Source organism: Pithys albifrons, chromosome 11 (genome assembly GCF_047495875.1).
Source record: "Pithys albifrons albifrons isolate INPA30051 chromosome 11, PitAlb_v1, whole genome shotgun sequence".
Classification (NCBI taxonomy): Eukaryota; Metazoa; Chordata; class Aves; order Passeriformes; family Thamnophilidae; genus Pithys; species Pithys albifrons.
In genome coordinates this window covers 1,686,746-1,705,713 of record NC_092468.1, presented here as the reverse complement: position 1 = coordinate 1,705,713, position 18,968 = coordinate 1,686,746, and the positions used below count along the sequence as shown (strand labels likewise).

The 18,968-nt window shown below is 55.5% G+C and overlaps 2 protein-coding genes across 6 annotated transcripts in view; both read right to left on the bottom strand.

The window, feature by feature from the left end:
• ARMC8 (armadillo repeat containing 8) overlaps positions 1–2,946 on the bottom strand; it is a 74,158-nt gene extending 71,212 nt beyond the window's left edge. For all 5 annotated transcript variants that reach the window (XR_011698741.1, XM_071566248.1, XM_071566252.1 and 2 more), the window contains exons 1-2: positions 2,776–2,946; positions 333–409 (exon numbers count right to left, since the gene is read on the bottom strand). Coding sequence is in view for 4 of the 5 variants with exons in the window: in XM_071566252.1 (XP_071422353.1) it covers positions 333–409; positions 2,776–2,820 (122 nt within the window). In the remaining variant the exon portion in view is untranslated. The remainder of the gene's footprint in view (positions 1–332; positions 410–2,775) is intronic.
• Positions 2,947–5,496: 2,550 nt separating this feature from the next.
• DBR1 (debranching RNA lariats 1) lies at positions 5,497–17,965 on the bottom strand. The gene is made up of 8 exons (XM_071566551.1): positions 17,762–17,965; positions 16,977–17,101; positions 15,713–15,793; positions 13,981–14,066; positions 11,405–11,629; positions 10,593–10,673; positions 9,353–9,498; positions 5,497–8,887 (listed from the first exon to the last, which is right to left on the bottom strand). Exons 1-8 carry the CDS (start codon positions 17,956–17,958, stop codon positions 8,209–8,211), a joined length of 1,620 nt encoding a protein of 539 aa, XP_071422652.1. The 5' UTR covers positions 17,959–17,965; the 3' UTR covers positions 5,497–8,208.
• Between the last annotated feature and the right edge of the window lie 1,003 nt (positions 17,966–18,968).

Genomic DNA, 18,968 nt, shown 5'->3' with positions numbered 1-18,968 from the left:
GACTCAGCAGTGGAGTGAGAGAAAAGAACCTCCACAGACCTGGAAGAGGAGCAAAAGGTGCCAAAAAGAAGTGTATCCAAAAAAATCTGTCAGTGCTCACAGCATGTTTAACCTCCTGTCTGGCAACTGGGAAGCTGCACTATGGACCATGTGCACTGCAGAGTCTGTATCAGCACTGCACCTACAGCCACACTGTCTGCATTAAGGTTTGCCCACTGGATTTCTCAAAAGGACAGGCAGGAGGAGGTTCCTGCCCCTGCCCTGCAGCTCCAGTGGGATCAAGCACACCTGGCCCAGCACAGCCAAGAGCCCCAGGGGGTTCAGTGACTTACATGACACCCTGCAGCACCTTCTGGGGATCCAGGTCAAACAGTCTGTCCACATAGTGGCGGCTGCTGGCGGTGACCTCCTGCAGAGAGAGGACAGACAGCAGGGCAACAGTTATATCGGCTCCCAACCCTCTGTCGGCTCCCAGCCCTTCCTGTCAGCTCACAGAGGGCAGGCAGGCAGGCAGGGATGCCTCCTGCAGCAGCCAGGCTACAAGACCTCGCAGGCAAGAGGCAGCAGACCTACCCAAAGACATTTAAATGTGGGATGTGTTACCGCTGGGCAACATCCCCGGGGATTAACCCCGTGTTCAAGTGTGATTTAGGCAAGGTGAGGTGCTTAAGGTAGATAACAACAGGGTAGGTGTCAGAGCAAGTTAACAGAGGGCTATTTATGAACTGCAGTTATCAGCACTGCCTTCAATTGCAGTTTTATTACGTTTAATTACTATACAGAATAAACATGAATTCCTGAAAGAAAGTTTCTAAGAGCAGTTAAGGTTGCTCAAGACACGTACCCACAACCTCCAAAAGAAGGAAGCTGAAAAGAAGACTTTTCTCTGCAACTTACTTTATCCCAACATACCTACACGTTTCAGAGCCTGTCCCACACACCCTCAGCAGAGACAGCAGCACAATATTCCCCACAGCATTCCCACAGTGCTTCAGAAGACAAAGCAAATTCTCTTCCCAGCAACAGGACCATGCTTGTAGGCCACACACTTACGCACCAATGATTTCCTATTCCTTTTGAGAAGATCCAGGGTTGGAGATGGCAAACGTTCCAAAAAACAAGGGTGGGAAAGGGGAAGGGAATTTTCCCTCCAGGTTCTCATGAACACGTGCCAGGGTGTGCTTCCATTATCTCACCTCTTTTCCTTTTGCCAGTTCACTTTTTATTAAGCCTTTCCCAGCTTTTCCTTAGGGGTTTTCCTTGAGAGAAGCCACAAGAGCATTGAAAACTCTTCCTTGCTTTTGCAAGTGTCTGCTCAGGGGCTGCCTGTGCTCCTGCTTCCCACCCAGATCACAGAATCACAAAATCATAGAATGGATTGGGTTGGAAAAAGACCTCCCAGATCATCAAGTCCAGCCCTTGGTCCAACTCCAGTCCCTTCACCAGATCATGGCACTCAGTGCCACGGCCAAGCTCAGTTTAAAAACCTCCAGGGATGGGGAATCCACCCCCTCTCTGGGCAGCCCATTCCAATGCCTGAGCACTCTCTCTGCAAAGAATTTTCTTCTGATCTCCAATTTCCCCTGGCAGAGCTTGAGCCCATCGTGCCCCCTTGTCCTATTGCTGAGTGCCTGGGAGAAGAGACCAACCCCCACCTGGCCAGAACTTCCCTTCAGGCAGTTCCAGACAGTGCTGAGGTCACCTCTGAGCCTCCTCTTCTCCAGGCTGAACACCCCCAGCTCCCTCAGCCTCTCCCCACAGCACTTGTTCTCCAGTCCCTTCTCCAGCCTCGTTGCTCTTCTCTGGCCCCGCTCCAGCCCCTCAAGCTCTTGCCTCAACTGAGGGGCCCAGAACTGAACACAACACTCAAGGTGTGGCCTCCCCAAGGCCGAGTCCAGGGGAAGGGTCACTGCCCTGGGCCTGCTGGCCACGCTAGTTTGGATCCAGGCCAGGATCCCCTTGGCCTTCTTGCCCACCTGGGCACACTGGTGGCTCCTGTTGAGCTTCCTGTCCCTCAGTCCCCCCAGGTCCCTCTGCCTGGCTGCTCTCCAGCCACTCTGTGCCCAGCCTGGAGCGCTGCAGGGGTTGTTGATGTCAGAGGCTCCTTGCCTGTGGTCTCACCTAACACAGAGGAATCATCCAAAGGCAGCAGGGTCCCTTTGTCTCCAGGAATACTGTCACATAAACCCCTCAGATAAACTTCCACTATGTCACGAAAGACAGTATTTTTAAGAACAGCAGCTACCTATCCGCCCTGTGCATTTATATGGAGAACTTCGTGCACTTCTGTGTCTGAAACCCCCACGAGCTGCAACGTCTGCAGTGCAAAACCAAAACACGGAATTTATCCACACCACCAGTCTCAAGGCTCTTCCACCTCGCATGAGCTTTTCACGGAAAAAAACCGGAGAAGCCCCAGCGAGCGGTCTCGGATTCAAATACCGGACGAGCCCCAAAATTTCATGACTCTCCCGGGGCTGCGGCCGCTCGGGACAGCCGGGCCGCTCCGAGCACTCACTCGGGTCCCGCCGTGCTCGGGGCGGCACGGCTATGCCGAGCGGCCGCAGCCCCGGCCCCAGCCCCGGGGATAGCCCCGCTCCGCCCCAGGGCAGCTCCAGCCCCTCCGGGGCCTCCACAGGAGCCACCGAGCCCGGGCCGCGGCCCCGGGAGTGGCGGAGGGCAAGGCCCAGCTCGGGGTCCGGGGCTGCCGGGAAGGGCAGGCCGAGAGTGGAGGAGGCCCCGGCGGTCCCGGGGCAAGGTCAGAGCGGCACTCACCGACAGGACGCTCATGCGGAGCGGCGCCTCCAGCACACACGCCATCTTGGCGGGCGGGCGGCTCACGGCGCGCTCATGGCGGGCTCGGGGCGGGCTCGGGGAGCGCTCACGGCGCTGCGGCGGCGGCGGCGGGGCGGACTCGGGGCCCTGCGGCGGCGGCGGGTGGGGCGGGCTCGGGGAGGGCTCGGGAAGGGCTCGGGGCGGGCTCGGGGAGGGCTCGGGAAGGGATCGGGGCGGGCTCACGGAGCTCACAGCGGTCGGGGCCGGACCAGGTCGGGGCGGGCTCGGGGCGGGACCGGGGCGGAACCAGCGAGCCCGCCCCGCCGCAACCGCCGTTCTGCGCACGCGCCGCGCGTGGAGCAGGGCGCGGCCTCCGCCCGGCGCGGTCAGTGACGGAGCGAGCCGAGCGAGGCCGAGTGGAGCCGAGTGGGGCCGAGTGGGGCCGAGTGGGGCCGAGTGGGGCCGAGTGGGGCCGAGTGGGGCCGAATGGAGCCGAGTGGAGCCGAGTGGGGCCGAGTGAGGCCGAGCGGAGCCGAGTAGGGCCGAGTGGGGCCGAGTGGGGCCGAGTAGGGCCGAGTAGGGCCGAGTAGGGCCGAGTGGGGCCGAACAGAGACGAGTGGGGCCAAAAGAGGCCGAATAGAGACGAGTAGGGCCGAAAGAGGCCGAATAGAGACGAGTGGGGCCGAGTGGGGCCGAATGGAGACGAGTGGGGCCGAGTGGGGCCGAATGGAGACGAGTGGGCCGAAAGAGGCCGAACGGAGACGAGTGGGGCCAAAAGAGGCCGAATAGAGCCGAGTAGGGCCGAGTAGAGCCGAATAGAGCCGAACGGAGCCGAATAGAGCCGAGCGGAGCCGAGCGAAGCCGAACGGTGTCGGAGAGCCGCAGGGGACCGAGAGGCGTCGACGGAACCGAAAGGGGACGAATAGAGCCGAGCGGAGCCGAACGGGGTCGGAAGAGCCGAAAAGAGCCGAATGAAGCCGAGCGGAGCCGAAAGAGGCCAAATAGAGCCGAGTAGAGCCGAAAGAGACCGAATAGAGCCGGGTAGGGCCGAAAGAGACCGAATAGAGCCGGGTAGGGCCGAAAGAGACCGAATAGAGCCGGGTAGGGCCGAAAGAGGCCAAATAGAGCCGCGTAGGGCCGAAAGAGACCGAATAGAGCCGGGTAGGGCCGAAAGGGGCTGCCTAGAGCCGAGCAGGGCCGAATAGAGCCGAGTAGGGCCGAAAGAGACCGAATAGAGCCGAGCAGGGCCGAATAGAACCGAGTGAAGCCGAACGGGACGGGGGAGCCGGAAGAGGCCGAACGTGGTCGGCGGAACCGAAAGGGGCCGAAAAGAGCCGAGCGGAGCCGAAAGGGGTCGGGAGCCGAGTAGAGCCCGAGCAGAGCCGAGCCCTCCCCTTCCCACCCTCTGCTGCACACAAATGCTTTGGGTTCCCTTTTTCTGTCGTTGGGTTTGTTGCCGTCATTAATTTTTTTGGTTTTGAGTTGTTGGGTTTTTTTCCACAGAAACACCCCCAGGACACCACGGCTTCGCTCAGGGATGCTGTGCAGCTCTGCAGGGTGGGCTGGGTGTGTGTCAGCCCCTGTGCCCACTCAGGGATGCTGTGCAGCTCTGCAGGGTGGGCTGGGTGTGTGTCAGCCCCTGTGCTCACTCAGGGATGCTGTACAGCTCTATAGGGTGGGCTGGGTGTGTGTCAGCCCCTGTGCCCACTCAGGGATGCTGTACAGCTCTGCAGGGTGGGCTGGGTGTGTGTCAGCCCCTGTGCCCACTCAGGGTTGCTGTACAGCTCTATAGGGTGGGCTGGGTGTGTGTCAGCCCCTGTGCCCACTCAGGGTTGCTGTACAGCTCTGCAGGGTGGGCTGGGTGTGTGTCAGCCCCTGTGCCCACTCAGGGATGCTGTACAGCTCTGCAGGGTGGGCTGGGTGTGTGTCAGCCCCTGTGCTCACTCAGGGTTGTTGTACAGCTCTGCAGGGTGGGCTGGGTGTGTGTCAGCCCCTGTGCTCACTCAGGGATGCTGTGCAGCTCTGCAGGGTGGGCTGGGTGTGTGTCAGCCCCTGTGCCCACTCAGGGATGCTGTACAGCTCTATAGGGTGGGCTGGGTGTGTGTCAGCCCCTGTGCCCACTCAGGGATGCTGTACAGCTCTATAGGGTGGGCTGGGTGTGTGTCAGCCCCTGTGCCCACTAAGGGATGCTGTACAGGGCTCTAGAATGGGTGGGCTGGGTGTGTGTCAGCCCCTGTGCTCACTCAGGGTTGCTGTACAGGGCTCTAGGATGGGTGGGCTGGGTGTGTGTCAGCCCCTGTGCCCACTCAGGGATGCTGTACAGCTCTGCAGGGTGGGCTGGGTGTGTGTCAGCCCCTGTGCTCACTCAGGGTTGCTGTACAGCTCTGCAGGGTGGGCTAGGTGTGTGTCAGCCCCTGTGCCCACTCAGGGATGCTGTGCAGCTCTATAGGGTGGGCTGGGTGTGTGTCAGCCCCTGTGCCCACTCAGGGTTGCTGTACAGGGCTCTATAGGGTGGGCTGGGTGTGTGTCAGCCCCTGTATTTCCCCACCTGGACTGTGGAGATTGTCCCACCCCTAAAGGCAGAACTAAATGGGGGCAGGACAGTGAAAACACAAACAGTAAAAACATCACAGCTCCAGTTCATGAGCCTCAAGTTTTGCTCTCCAGCTGTTAGACTGCAGGGGATAACGGGAGCACAATGAACATACTTTGGGACACAGCCACAGGGTGACTTGAGTAGCTTTAATTTTATAAATATAAAAAAATACTCCACTTAGGAAAAAGGCTACACCTCTTTGTTTCCCTCCAAACAGATCAATGCCCTGCTTTGAAAATGCCTCTCTGCTGGCCTGGAATGGAACAGGGGAACATTTTTCTCAAGCACCAGTAACAGCAAAACCAGCTTTAGTCTAAGTTCAAAACTCATACACTGAAAATCTGCCACACAAGGGTTTCACAGAGAAACGTTTTTCAGGTTTCTCACCAAAATTTCAAAAGTCCCAACTTTTCAAAGATACTTTAAAGCTTCTTTCTGAAGAGAACTGGAGGCTTTGGGTCTTAAAAGTAAATCCATCATCCTTCCCTAGAGTTTTACATACTTTTTGAAGTATTTGGCCTTTCCTGGAGGAGCTCAGAGCCTCTGTGGAATTCCTCATGCAGCACAGGATCCTGCCGGCAGGGCAAATCCATAATGGATGAGAGCAAGGTAGGGGAGGACACTGCAGACTGCAGAGGGTGTGGGCAACTGGGAACTCCAGATAGGATTCATACTCCCAAAAAACTCACCTTAACTGTATTTACCAGCTGCAGTCTGCTCAATGGATGCTGAAATACCGCATAAAAAAACCTTAAAAGGTTCAAAACCCAGTATTGTATCTTGTCAAAGGCTCCTGCTTTCTAAAGAAAGCCTGAACACATTTCTCAGAAGGGACAACACACAGCAGAACAGCTTTAAACACGAGAGCTCAGACTGAGGAGTCCATTCCAGGTGAGACACACCTTCCACTCAGTGCAGAGAACCTGAGAGCTCAATACCACATTCAGGTTCCTTGGGAGGCTTCTCAAGTCCATAACACAATTTATACTTAAAATACTTTATTCCATTATAGTGTTCAGATCACGAGGCATGATTAAGATTTTAGCACTGCAGACCCAGGACCCTTAAGGAGACTCAACCACCTTCAGGAACTTCTCTGACAGTTCACAGCCACTTCACACACCCTGAGGGTCACCCCAAACAGTCCCAGGTTCTCCTCACACCTCCCCAGAGCTCTGTGCTGGCTGTTCTGACAGAGGAGCTGGCAACTGAACTGAGGAGGGCACTAACTTTGCCATTTTCTAGCCCTTGAATACTTACACATGTTCAGTTTTCAGAGTGGGCTGCTACAGGAGAAGAACCAAGGTGAATCCCAGACATGAAGTGATTTCAAAGTCTTGACCTAAGAGTGTTTCCCTGCTACACAACTCACACTCACCAGTGTTTCACTCACTGATTCCTGTCCCCCTCTTCCTGTCAGGACACTTTCTTCCCCATCCTACCCATGTCTTGGGTGGGGGGAAGCACAGGAGCTACTTCTGTTCCAAGGGCAGCAGTTGTGGAAAAGTCTGGGCTCCAAAAGCTCATCCCAGAGCACCAGCAGACAGGCAGGAAGACCCTGAGATCAGCTCAGTTGGTTAAAGCTTGGTTGTAATAATGCCAAGGTCATGGGTTCAATCCCCCGTGTGGGCCACTGACTTAAGAGTTGGACTCGATGATCCTCATGGGTCCCTTCCAACTCAGAATAGTCTGTGATTCTGTGAACTAATGACTCTAATGACAGCTACTTGAAAACACTGTCACTAACTCAGGAACTCCTGTTATCCTCACAGCCTTTCAGGCCAAAGGAGCCTAATTTGATTGCTAATAATTCAGGACAAAAAACTAAAAGTAAATCTTCCAAGATGGTCCCTATTCTGGCAGCTCCTGTTCTCCCTCAGCTGAAGATTATGAAGGTGCTGTGGAAGATTCCAAATCCAGTTTTAAGTTCTGCAGGTTACAGCTACTGAAAAGAAGTGGCAGGTGAAGAGGGAGGCTGATGATCAGGCAGGTGTCACTGTCTAGGGCAACTCACAGACATCCACCCTCCTGTATGAACAACAGCCTCAGCAGCAGAGCTGGGACAGTGGGGATGCCACATTAGGAAGCTGCTCTTCCTAATGCTCTACTTGTGGGTTAAGACACTGTTCTCAAGTTTTAGGAAACAACACAAATGAGGTTTTAGGAACAGAGATGCACTTTTCCATGGTCCCCATACAACTGTCATCCTCCAAATCAAGAGACTTGGTTCCCTATCCAAACTCTAATTAAAAGCCAATCCTAGACAATACACATTGTTTTCTTTATGACCATGAAGTTTTTCTATGGCATGACTATGACCAGAAACAAAAATCTTCATTCTTCTATTGCTGTTTAGTTATCATGGGATTCTATTTTCAATTTTAATTCATAGAGCCATTTTGTATGCTACTTTGTATTAAAAGTTTGGTATAAAACAAGACAAAAGGAATAAAATCAAATGGTTCAGTCTTGTCAGTCAGACTTCCTCTCACTTGGGCTTGGGCTACAGTCAGTTCTTGTTGGACAAGCACAGTGACTCTTGCAGAGCTGCTCAGCTGAAGATACAGAGTATGCACCAGTAAAGGAGGACTGAAGCAAAACTGAATGATAGAAGAGCTTTAAACCCTTTGACAAAGCACTTTGTTGGAAAAGTCTGACTTCCATGTTTAACCTGGATAAATCATCTTTCCAGTGAGAGGCACATCCAGCCCCTTGAGCTTAAGAAAATAATATGAATAAGATCATGTAACATTAAAAGCATGAGTAGTCCACCACAGTTCTCACCCCCTTCCCACAGAAAGGCTGGGAGACAACTTAGTTATCCATCCTATGAAGCACTAATCTGTTTTATCTTCATCCTCTGCAGCATAGATGGCTTGATTCCTCCTCTTAATCTTTTTAATGCCACTGCCCCCATTTTCATCCCCACCAATGCGCTTCAGGGGTCTCTCAGTGGAGCTCTTCTCTTCCCCCTGCTTACTCACTCCAGACTTCTCCAGCTCCTCGTTGTTGGAGTCCATGGCATCATCAGAGGACACCGCCATGGAGTCTGGCATGATCCGGATGTCGGAGAAGCTTGTGGAGAACTCGGGGGGGTGATCAGGGGAAGGATCTACAGAACATGTACTCAAGTCTTCGTCGCCACCTTCTTCATCCAGCATTATCTCATCGGGATTGATGGACGAAAGGCCAGAGTTATCTGTGTTGTATTCACTGGGCTCCTCTGCTGATCCTGTGCTGTCCATCTCCTCTTCCTCCTCCTCCTCTTCGTACTCTCCTCGTCCTGAGCTCTCTTCCTTCGCTTGCTGGATCCTGTCGTTGATGTCCGTGAGGCCAAACTGGGCACAGAACTCAGTGGTCTGGGGATTGATGGTATGAACTGGCTCCATGTTTTTTTGGGGCTTGCTGGGATCATAACACGCAGCTGTCAATGTGAAGTTACGGGGAATTGTGAGGTTATGATTCAGCTCTTCTAACACCTCTTTGATGGCTTCTTCTGTCGCACTGTAATCCCACCTAAACATGAGCAGAGAGTTTAAACAGGTGCAGCTGGTCAGAAGGCACTGCCCATTCCCACTGCAAAGGAGGGGTTAAAATTCATCTCATAGCACACACCTAATTCTCTGAAGACTCTTTCAGGGAAGTTTTCCATGTCCTTGGGTCAGGACTGAGATCCCTCTCTCCCCACCATTATGTCAGCCCAGCCCACAACCCAGCCTGGTTTCCAGCCTCACATTTTCACTGGCCGGACCAGCAGCCACAGTGAATATTCTGTCCCTCGAGTGCTGGGATCTGAGTTTGTCACACAGAGCTCCCTGCCCAGGCAGAGCAGTAAGGAGGCTCTCTAGGGTACAGCCCTTGTCAACACTCCCTTTGCTTTCCCAGGCCTTGAGCAGGTCCCACAGGCACCACAGGCTGCAGGACAAACACAGCTCTAACACAACTTCCAGTGCAGCAACTTTCCACTCTGCAGGAACGTACCTGGCATGGAGGCCATTCTTCTCAGGCATATTCCAGGAGCTCTGAGTCACATTAACAAGGCTGTTGGTGGCCTTGAGGACTGCAATCCACTCGGCATCGTACTCCAGAGAGTCACCTGCATTAGGATCATGCTCCACCTCTATTATCTGGGGACAAACCATGGACACAGATGAGGTGAGTTACTTCTCTTGACACAAGAAACTGATTAAAGGTTTGCTCCTTTCAATCTATAGAGTTTTAACAAAGTTTAAAGTACACAGAGCTAGTGGTCTCCACCAAACAAGTCCTCTCAAGCTCCACCTGCAGGTTTAGAGCCGTAAGGAGCTGAAAAAGGACAATCAACAGCAGCAGAAAAGGCACTTATGAATTTTATGTTACAGCAAATAAAAAGCAGAACAACCCTCCCTCCCTCCTGCCAGCTACTCAGAAATGGAATTTCCCCTCTCTTGAATTCATACACACATCAAGAATTGATAGCAAGAGCCATCCTGCTGTATGAACACACACCCTTAGCACAGCAGTGACTGACACTCAAATCACTTTGTCTTCACTGACATTAACCCACATCAAACAGTTTGGTTTAGTCAAAGCACTAGTCAGACTCTGATTTTAAATGATTCATCAAGTAATTCCACCTTTTAAGGCAGTTTTAGGGGGGAAAAAGGAGATATATTTTAAACCAGAGTTACACACAGCTAAAACACCTCACTGATAGAGGTGGTACTAATCCAGACCAGTTTTGCTACAGGATTTTAAGCCTGGACTGTCTCCCCAATGCCCCTTTGCATAGCAAAAGCCCATCCTCAGACTCTCTTCCATCCCCAAAGATGGCAGATGGATCCCACCACACACCCAAAGGACAGACAATGAACCCCCTCCCCTCTAAGCTGACAAATAAAGGCTACTTTAAGACTAAAACACTTGACTGCATTTGAAGAACAGCTGTCAGGGGCTCCCTCCCACAGCAAAGGATTTTAGACTCACCCATGTAAGTCAAGTTCCTGTTCTAAGGTGAAAGGAAAGGGTAGGGATAAGCAAACACTGCACCTGCATGACAAGACCCAAGGTCTGCTTATTTCAAGACAAAATCATACAAAGACCATTCCACACATCCAGCACTCCTACTCTTTCCAGTTTCTCCATTTATCGGCCCTGATCTTCAGCTTCTATCTCAGCACAGCACTAGCAGTCCAGACAAGTGAGATACTGAATGGGAAAACCCACTGCACACGTTCATCACCTGCAGAAAGTCTCTGTGTGGCAGGCACTTGTCCAGAGCCAGAAACTTGGTTGCTTTTGGCAGCTCTTCTTTGGAGTTTGTCTAGGAAACAAATGGTGGTAACACAGTCATTAGCAGCTCTGTGAAATTTGACCATTCTAAAGAAGGTTTAAAGGTATCATTTCTGCAGGAAAAATACTTCCTGAAATAGAAAATTAGCTTGGGTTTATAAGAAAGGGATGGAAGGAAAAAAAGAAGGATGGGCTTCCCAGGGAGTCTAACACAAAGCTGGATGCAGATGACAGAAAAATAAAACACAAGCCACATTTCATCCCTAATCATGAGCACATCCAGCCTTGAACAAAAAGGAAAACTGCAAAGAAACTGAAACACACTTGTTGAGCCTGCAACATCTGGAATTACATTTTTACCCTTAAATAACTTGAAAATAGAACAGGATTTTGGCTTAACCCAGGCCAACAGACAACTACACCTGCCAAGCTTTACTTTACAGTGGCTCCTCTATCACCTTGTTTTGAAGTTGTCTTGTGTCCCAAAAGAGCTGGAGAGTCCTCTCCTATAGGTTAAATGAACACATTTCAAGAGCAGTAACAGGAGCTATTTCATGCTGTCCTTGAAGAGGATTAGGGAGCTACACCCCTGATTTATAACATCATAAACTAGTATTCTTACCACCACTGAGTATTTTGTGGCTTAAGCCGAGTTTTAACAATAAAAACCATTAAGAAGTTGCTTTTCTGGCCATGATTACCTGCACTGGAATTCTAACATGTGCCTGGGACATACATTCTTCATTTTCTTTCCCCCTTTACCTCATGTTGCATGAAAGCTGCAAATTTGACATGGAGGTGTGCTGAGAACCAGTAGGTGGGTTTCAGGTGCTGCAGGAGCTCTGAAGCAGCAGGGCTCCCCAACGTGTTGCTCTCCACTTCTTGGCGGAAGAAGGATTTCATTTTAAGGAGCTGTTTCTTGTTGCCATAGTGGTAGATGCTCCTAGGCCAGTCATGGGACATGAATATATCCATGGGATGCTTCAGCTGCAGTGTGGAAGCACAACATGTGATAAAGGAGCTCAGGAACTGCACAGTACAAGATGAACATGTGTGACCTGTGACCAACAGAGCCTGCTGTGACCAACAGAGCCCCCTGTGACCAACAGAGCCCACTGAGACCAACAGAGCCCCCTGTGACCAACAGAGCCCACTGAGACCAACAGAGCCCACTGAGACCAACAGAGCCCCCTGTGACCAACAGAGCCCCCTGTGACCAACAGAGCCCCCTGTGACCAACAGAGCCCCCTGTGACCAACAGAGCCCACTGAGACCAACAGAGCCCCCTATGACCAACAGAGCCCCCTATGACCAACAGAGCCCACTGAGACCAACAGAGCCCACTGAGACCAACAGAGCCCACTGAGACCAACAGAGCCAGCTGAGACCAACAGAGCCCGCTGTGACCAACAGAGCCAGCTGTGACCAACAGAGCCCCCTGTGACCAACAGAGCCCGCTGAGACCAACAGAGCCCCCTATGACCAACAGAGCCAGCTGTGACCAACAGAGCCCGCTGTGACCAACAGAGCCCCCTGTGACCAACAGAGCCCCCTGTGACCAACAGAGCCCCCTGTGACCAACAGAGCCCGCTGGGACAACAGAGCCCGCTGGGACAACAGAGCCAGCTGTGGCCAACAGAGCCAGCTGTGACAACAGAGCCAGCTGTGGCCAACAGAGCCCCCTATGACCAACAGAGCCCCCTGTGACCAACAGAGCCCCCTATGACCAACAGAGCCAGCTGTGGCAAACACAGCCAGCTGTGACCAACAGAGCCCCCTGTGACCAACAGAGCCAGCTGTGACCAACAGAGCCCCCTATGACCAACAGAGCCAGCTGTGGCAAACACAGCCAGCTGTGGCCAACAGAGCCCCCTGTGACCAACAGAGCCAGCTGTGACCAACAGAGCCCACTGAGACCAACAGAGCCAGCTGTGACCAACAGAGCCCACTGAGACCAACAGAGCCCCGTGTGACCAACAGAGCCCGCTGTGACCAACAGAGCCCCGTGTGACCAACAGAGCCCGCTGTGACCAACAGAGCCCACTGAGACCAACAGAGCCCCCTGTGACCAACAGAGCCCGCTGTGACCAACAGAGCCAGCTGTGACCAACAGAGCCCCCTATGACCAACAGAGCCAGCTGTGGCAAACACAGCCAGCTGTGGCCAACAGAGCCCCCTGTGACCAACAGAGCCCGCTGAGACCAACAGAGCCCCCTGTGACCAACAGAGCCCACTGAGACCAACAGAGCCAGCTGTGACCAACAGAGCCCCCTGTGACCAACATAGCCAGCTGTGACCAACAGAGCCAGCTGTGGCAAACAGAGCCCCCTATGACCAACAGAGCCCCCTATGACCAACAGAGCCCCCTATCACCAACAGAGCCAGCTGTGGCAAACACAGCCAGCTGTGGCCAACAGAGCCCACTGAGACCAACAGAGCCCCCTGTGACCACCAGAGCCCCCTGTGACCAACAGAGCCCCCTGTGACCAACAGCCTCACTGCCAAAGCAACCCAATGTACTGCCCAGCCCCACCTTCCAGGTGTCCTCTGCAGCTGCAAAGGGACTCTGATGTCCATGGCTTGTCCTATACTCAGCATATTTGCCTCAGCTCTATCAGAACCCACTTTTAGGTGCAACCTGAGTCCAAATAACAAGGAACTTACAGAGAAGTGCATTAAGCTCCTTACAAAGAGGCAAACCTTCACTGTGTGTTCAGCACCCCTGTATCATGTACCACTGCAGCTGCAACCTGGGCAATGGTTCACAGGGTGTTTACAAGGACAGGTACTTACACCACAACCTCAGCCAAACGGAGGGGCCCTTGTGACACAGCAGGGAGTGGGCAAGAGCTCAAAAACACACAAACTGTCCATTGAATTTCTCACCCTGAAGTCTAAAAAACTTAAACCATGGGAATTTGGGATCAGCTTGTTTAGCTGGCTCCATTTTGATTAGTTAGCTGTACCAACCCATAATGTTACATAAGGTATCACCCACCTTCCCAAAGCTCGGATAAAGCTGGAACAGAGGGGTGTCACTGCAGTACCTTCCATTCCCTGAGCTTTATCCAATTTAAAACCACACAAAAAAACCACTCCTGCCTATGCCTGATTCAGATAAATATGGCACTGGTACACAAAGCCCCAGGGAGATACTCAGCAGGCACAGCAGTGGAACAACACCCAGCATAAAGTGCTCTGTTCAGGTTAGCTGAGAGTAGTGGGCAATATTTGCTATCCAGCAGCATATTTGATTAGAGCAGCTTTAACTTCCTGCTCCTAAACTAATGAGAACTACTGACCACTGTGTAGAAAAACAGTAGGAAAACTTCACTAACCTGTTTGAGTTTGAAGACTTCGATGTTCCTCACGTGGTAAGCACTTCTAATTGTTTGCTGGTTGTATGGGGGGCACTCAAAGTGGCCTGAAACATTGAAAACAACAAGAGTTGCCTGTATCAGTAGTTCCCTCCTACACTGTTGGCAAGGCAGCTTTTGGGGTCACACAGACACCTGGGGCACCCCCAAATACAAGGCTGGCAGTAATCAAGGCAGATACTGTATCTCCTTTGCTCAGAGCTTACACCAACAGGCTGCCAATCCTTTATGTGTGAAGCAAATATGTGTAAAACTGTGTCTACAACAATGAGCACTTCTTCCATTGTGTGTCTTATTTTCACAAATTCAGAAAACACAGGAATTCAGCTGAGGAAACAAAAACAGGAGTTTGACTCCAATACTCAAAATCCAGGACCCATCAGAAACAAGTAAGTTTTGGCAGAAAGATTTAGGAGGTTTTGTACCTCTGGGGTGAGAGAACACCCCTCAGTGTCCCCCCTCCCCAATCACCTGCACAGTTACACTGCACTGCCACGTGCAGTTCCAGGTGTGGAGAGCTGTTTGCTGCACAGCCATGAACCTGCTGTATCCAGGAATATTGTGGGTGCACAGGCAAAGATGCTGGCACAGCAAAGGAACACCAGGGAGATGGGAAAAGCTGAAGTTGGGCACAGACACAGTGAGAGCACAGAGCAAGCCTCTGTGTGTGCTCAGTGGTCAGAACGTAAATTAGGACACTACACTCAGAAAGAGATACAAACTCAAAGATCACAAAGCACCACATGAGAACTGACTCGTGCCTCAGGCCAATGAGGCTGTGATTTCTTTCTGTTTGTTCAAGAGTGTTGCCACCCACCACCAAACCACAACTTAGCAGGTTCAGCAGCAGCTTAAACATTCCTATCACTGCCCACAGGCACCACAGGCTCTGGAAGCATAAATGTGGACCCTGGAAAAAGGCATCAGTTTCCACTTTGCCTTGGAACACGAGACCTGAAAGCCCAGCATAGCTCCTACATACTCTAAAGAATGAACAGAAACAATGATTTCCTAGTGGTCATGAGTATTGCCAAAAGAGCCTCAGCTCACCTCCCACATGCAGCAGTCAGGAATACAAAGTGTAATAACAAACCTAATGAGCATTGACAGGTATTAGACACAATCAGATGTTCCAGAAAACCAAAAAGTCAGAGAGCCACCTGCAAAGCTTCTCTGAAGCCTGGTGTTACCAAAGATGGTGCTGTACAGTAACCACAAGGACCACTCCTCATGTGCTGAGATCAGAAAGAGTAAACTCTTCTACTCCCTGACTAGATTTTTTCTACCCTTCCCAGGAAGAACTGTTGAATGCACACACAAAACCAGGAGGAACCAGAGGTATGGACACTGAGACCCGGGGCAGGGCAGTGCATTCCTGCAGGGTCACACTGTTTCACACAAGGAAACCACAGATTCTTGCACTGCACACTACGAGGACACTGCCATGGAACCATGACTGTTCCAACAACACTCAGAAGGTGCCTGACTTGCTGCTGCAGTTGCCAGGCAGCTACAGACTCATCCAGCAGCACCAAAACACCGTCTACTGAGCCTGGAGAGGTGTCACCCCAGAGCTGCGCCGGGGGCGAGGACAGCCAGGCCTCCCACCCAGTGGGGCTGGGGCTCCCTCTTCTCCCTTTCCTTTCCCTCCCCTCCCATCCCCTCCCTGCCCTGCCCCTCCCTGCCCTGGCACCTTTCCGGTAGTCGTGGGACTTGAAGATGCCCGAGATGCCGCCGATCCTCACGCCACGGAACCGCACCACGCCCGCGTAACCTGCGCGAGAAGGGAGGGCGGCCGGTCACCGGCCCGGCGGGGCTGCAGGGGACATGGCTGGACAGGGACATGGCTGGGGCTGCAGGGGACACAGCCAGGGCTGCAGGGGACATGGCTGGGGCTGCAGGGGACAAGGCTGGACAGGGACATGGCTGGGGCTGCAGGGGACACGGCTGGACAGGGACATGGCTGGGGGTGCAGGGGACACGGCTGGACAGGGACATGGCTGCAGGGGACACGGCTGGGGCTGCAGGGGACACGGCTGGGGCTGCAGGGGACACAGCTGGGCAGGGACATGGCTGGGGCTGCAGGGGACATGGCTGGGGCTGCAGGGGACACAGCTGGACAGGGACATGGCTGCAGGGGACACAGCTGGGGCTGCAGGGGACACAGCTGGGGCTGCAGGGGACATGGCTGGACAGGGACACGGCTGGGGCTGCAGGGGACATGGCTGGACAGGGACATGGCTGGACAAGGACATGGCTGGAGAGGGGCATGGCTGGAGAGGGGCATGGCTGGAGGGGACACGGCTGGGGCTGCAGGGGACACGGCTGGGCAGGGACACGGCTGGTGCTGCAGGGGACACGGCTGGGGCTGCAGGGGACACGGCTGGGGCTGCAGGGGACACGGCCGGGGCTGCAGGGGACACGGCCGGGGCTGCAGGGGACATGGCTGGACAGGGACATGGCTGGGGCTGCAGGGGACACGGCTGGACAGGGACATGGCTGGACAAGGACATGGCTGGAGAGGGGCATGGCTGCAGGGGACACGGCTGGGGCTGCAGGGGACATGGCTGGACAAGGACATGGCTGCAGGGGACACGGCTGGGGCTGCAGGGGACACGGCTGGGCAGGGACACGGCTGGGGCTGCAGGGGACACGGCTGGGGCTGCAGGGCACACGGCTGGACCGGGACATGGCTGCAGGGGACACGGCTGGGGCTGCAGGGGACACGGCTGGACAGGGACATGGCTGGGGCTGCAGGGGACACGGCTGGGGCTGCAGGGGACACGGCTGGACCGGGACATGGCTGCAAGGGACACAGCCAGGGCTGCAGGGCACACGGCTGCATGGGGACATGGCTGGGGCAGGATGAGGACACAGCTGGGGGGACACGGCTGGATGGGGACATGGCTGGATAGGGACAGCGGGGCCATGGCCGGAGCTGGAGGGCCGGGCCTTACCCAGGTAGTAGATGTTGGGGGCCACCCACCCGCCGTAGGGCAGCTCCTGCAGGTGGTTGGAAGCCTCGTGGTTGCCGCCGATGAACACGGTGAGCACCGGGGCCTTCTTCTCTCCCGAGTAGTACCTGCAGATACACACACGGCAGCTGGAGCAGCCGCCCGGGCCCGGGGCGGGGCAGGGCAGGGGCGGGGGCAGGAGCAGGGAAAGGGGCAGGAGCAGGGAAAGGAGCAGGGCCGGGTAGAGCCGGGACAGGGCCCGGGGCAGAGCAAGGGCAGGGAAAGGGGCAGGGCCGGGTAGAGCCGGGACAGGGCCCGGGGCAGAGCAAGGGCAGGGAAAGGGGCAGGGCCGGGTAGAGCCGGGACAGGGCCCGGGGCAGAGCAAGGGCAGGGAAAGGGGCAGGGCCGGGTAGAGCCGGGACAGGGCCCGGGGCAGGAGCAGGGCAGGGCCGGGCCGGACAGAGGCAGGGACAGGGCAGGGCAGAGGCAGGATCCGGGGCAGGGCAGGGGCAGGGCCCGGGGCAGGGCAGGGGCAGGGCCCGGGGCAGGGCCCGGGGCAGGGCAGGGGCAGGGCCCGGGGCAGGGCCCGGGGCAGGGCAGGGGCAGGGCCCGGGGCAGGGCAGGGCAGGGCAGGGGCAGCCCGGGCAGGGCAGGGGCAGGGCAGGGGCAGCCCGGGCAGGGCAGGGGCCGGGCCGGGCGGGACAGGGCAGGGGCAGGAGAGGCAGGGCAGGGCCGGGCGGGGGCAGGGGCACGGCAGAGCCGAGCCGAGCCGGGCGGGCCTTGCTCACCGGTAGAAGGTCTGCATGTGGCGATACTTGGCCGGCACGGCCATACAGCGCAGGTCCGCCTCGTTCCGCACCGCCTGGAAGTCCCCGCAGCACAGCAGCAGGTCGGGCCGCACGTTGTGGCGCCGCTCCAGCAGCTCCAGCGTCTCGTACATCTTGTCCAGAGCGCCATGGCAGCATCCTGCCACCGCCACCTTCATCGCGACAGCGTCACCGCCCGCGACAGCGCGTCACGGCCCGCGACAGCGCCGCACCAGTGCGCATGCGCGGGGCACACCGCGCCGGACACGGGAGGGAAACTGATGGGGGACACACGGACGGAACACACGGACAGGGGAGGGGACACAGGGACAGGGGAGGACACACGGACCGGACACACGGACAGGGGAGGGACACAGACAGGGGAGACACACGGACAGGGGAGGGACACAGGGACAGGGGAGGACACACGGACCGGACACACGGACAGGGGAGGGGACACAGGGACAGGGGAGGACACACGGACCGGACACACGGACAGGGGAGGGACACAGACAGGGGAGACACACGGACAGGGGAGGGACACAGGGACAGGGGAGGACACACGGACCGGACACACGGACAGGGGAGGGGACACAGGGACAGGGGAGGACACACGGACCGGACACACGGACAGGGGAGGGACACAGACAGGCAGGGACACACGGACAGAGGACACACAGATGAGGGGGGGACACATGGACAGAGAGGGCACACGAGCGGGGGATACACGGACAGGGGACACAGGGACCGGACACACGGACTGAAGGGGACACACAGACCAGGGGAACACACTGATGGGGGACACATGGACTGGACACATGGAAAGGGGGAACACATGGACGGGGGGGACACGCGGACGGGGAGAGACACACGGACCGGACACACGGACTGGGGAGACACACACGGACCCGAGGGGGTCACAGGGACAAGGGAGGGGACACACGGATCGGGGGGACACACCACCCCCGGTAGACACAACGGGCTTGGGGAACACCGCCCAGGGGATCCCAGGGCCCGGCAACAGGGCCATGGGAGCCTGGACCTGCCCCATCATCACCAGCTGCCCCAGGACCGGCTCTGGAGGACCTGCCCGGGGACCCCCGGCGGGCCCCCCAGCCTTACCCGGGATGTTGGGCTCAGGGACCCCCGGCAGGGCCCCCAGCCTTACCTGGGCAGAGATGTTTGGCTC

Coding starts and splice junctions, on each gene's coding strand:
- DBR1 (XM_071566551.1), bottom strand. CDS start 17,958: ATGAAGGTGGCGGTGGCAGGATGCTGCCATGGCGCTCTGGACAAGATG. Junction 15,794..16,976: donor CCCCAACATCTACTACCTGG/GTAAGGCCCGGC, acceptor CTTCTCGCGCAG/GTTACGCGGGCGTGGTGCGG. Junction 11,630..13,980: donor AAGTCTTCAAACTCAAACAG/GTTAGTGAAGTT, acceptor TCCACACTGCAG/CTGAAGCATCCCATGGATAT.